The sequence below is a fragment of the Panthera uncia genome, chromosome B4 (genome assembly GCF_023721935.1).
Source record: "Panthera uncia isolate 11264 chromosome B4, Puncia_PCG_1.0, whole genome shotgun sequence".
NCBI classification, from domain to species: domain Eukaryota; kingdom Metazoa; phylum Chordata; class Mammalia; order Carnivora; family Felidae; genus Panthera; species Panthera uncia.
The window spans coordinates 79,557,002-79,558,572 of NC_064809.1; the positions used below are offsets into that span (position 1 = coordinate 79,557,002).

A 1,571-nucleotide genomic window follows, 5' to 3' on the forward strand; every position below is an offset into this window, starting at 1 on the left:
AGGTTTAGGAATCAGTCTGTGAGCAGGGACAAATTGATCTCACAAAGCATTAGCAGTCAAATCTACCTGTAGGGAAAATCAAATCCTAGGTCTAACTAAAATAAGATATAAATTGTGAATAAAATGTAATGATAAGGAAGCACCCACAATATTTTGGAGTGTAATATCGACTTTTCTGATTTTTTTAAATCTCCCATGAAATTACCAAAAATACACAATTGTGGAACTTAGGATACCAATGTATTGATAACATTTGTATATAAAACTTTTTTTAAGTGCATGTGTTTGTTTGCATAGTTTTTTCTTCCATTAATTACCACTCTGTGCATATCGAATATATCTGAATTCTAAATGCAGATTGAAGTCAGAAGTCAATGATGAGAAACCACACAGTAACAACTTTTATCCTACTGGGACTAACTGATGATCCACAACTGAAGATTATGATTTTCATCTTTCTATTTCTCACCTACATGTTGAGTATAACTGGGAACCTGATAATCATCTCCCTTACTTTCATAGATTCTCACCTTAAAAATGCTATGTACTTTTTCCTACAAAATTTCTCCTTCTTAGAAATCTCATTTACCTCTGCTTGTATTCCCAGATATTTGTACAACTTATCAACAGGAGACAAGACAATCACATATGACAACTGTGTCACTCAAATGTTTTTTACTGATCTTTTTGGTGTAACAGAATTTTTTCTCCTTGCCACCATGTCCTATGATTGGTATGTGGCCATCTGCAAACCCCTGCATTATGTGACCATCATGAACAACAGGGTCTGTAGAAGACTCATCGTTTGGTGCTGGACAACTGGCTTCTTGGTCATAATCCCACCGCTCAGCCTGGGCCTAAATCTGGAATTCTGTGACTCTAATGTTATTGACCATTTTTTCTGTGATGTATCCCCCCTCCTAAAGATATCATGCTCAGAAACATGGCTCATAGAGCAGATGGTCATAGTCTGTGCTGTGTTGACCTTTATTATGACCCTTATATGTGTAGTTCTATCTTACATATACATCATCAAGGCCATTCTACAATTCTCTTCTGCCCACCAAAGAAAAAAGGCATTTTCTACATGTTCTTCCCACATGATTGTGGTCTCCATCACCTATGGAAGTTGCATTTTCATCTATGTTAAGCCTTCAGCAAAGGAATTAGTGGCTAGTAACAAGGGTGTGGTAGTCCTCATTACATCCATTGCTCCTATGCTGAACCCCTTCATTTACACCTTGAGAAACAAGCAAGTAAAACAAGCTCTCAAAGACTCAATCAAGAGAATTGCATTATTCTCAAAGAAGTAATGGAATTTGCTAATGTAGAGAAATCATGTTTTCATAAAAAGTATACTCCTTTAGAGTTTTAAGTCATACCTCTCTTGGCAAGGAAACTATTTTAGGAAGCTCTTTTAAAAAGAAACTATAATACATTTCTAAGAAACAAAAGACAGACCTCACATCTTAACAAGACTTTACAAAACTGCAAACAAAATAAGACAAAATAAGCAGAACCAACAAGTTCATTGCATATTTTGGAGAGAGTACTTGTGCTTATTGCCTTTT

The 1,571-nt window shown here is 35.6% G+C and overlaps 1 protein-coding gene across 1 annotated transcript; it reads left to right on the forward strand.

The window, feature by feature from the left end:
- Nucleotides 1-293: 293 nt before the first annotated feature.
- On the forward strand, nucleotides 294-1,313 carry LOC125920426 (olfactory receptor 6C2-like). Its single transcript, XM_049627622.1, has one exon. The coding sequence runs from the start codon at nucleotides 375-377 to the stop codon at nucleotides 1,311-1,313; it is 939 nt and encodes a 312-aa protein (XP_049483579.1). The 5' UTR covers nucleotides 294-374.
- Nucleotides 1,314-1,571: the final 258 nt, after the last annotated feature.

Excerpts from the sequence above, each read along its gene's own strand:
- LOC125920426 (XM_049627622.1), top strand. The coding sequence starts at position 375 with ATGATGAGAAACCACACAGTAACAACTTTTATCCTACTGGGACTAACT.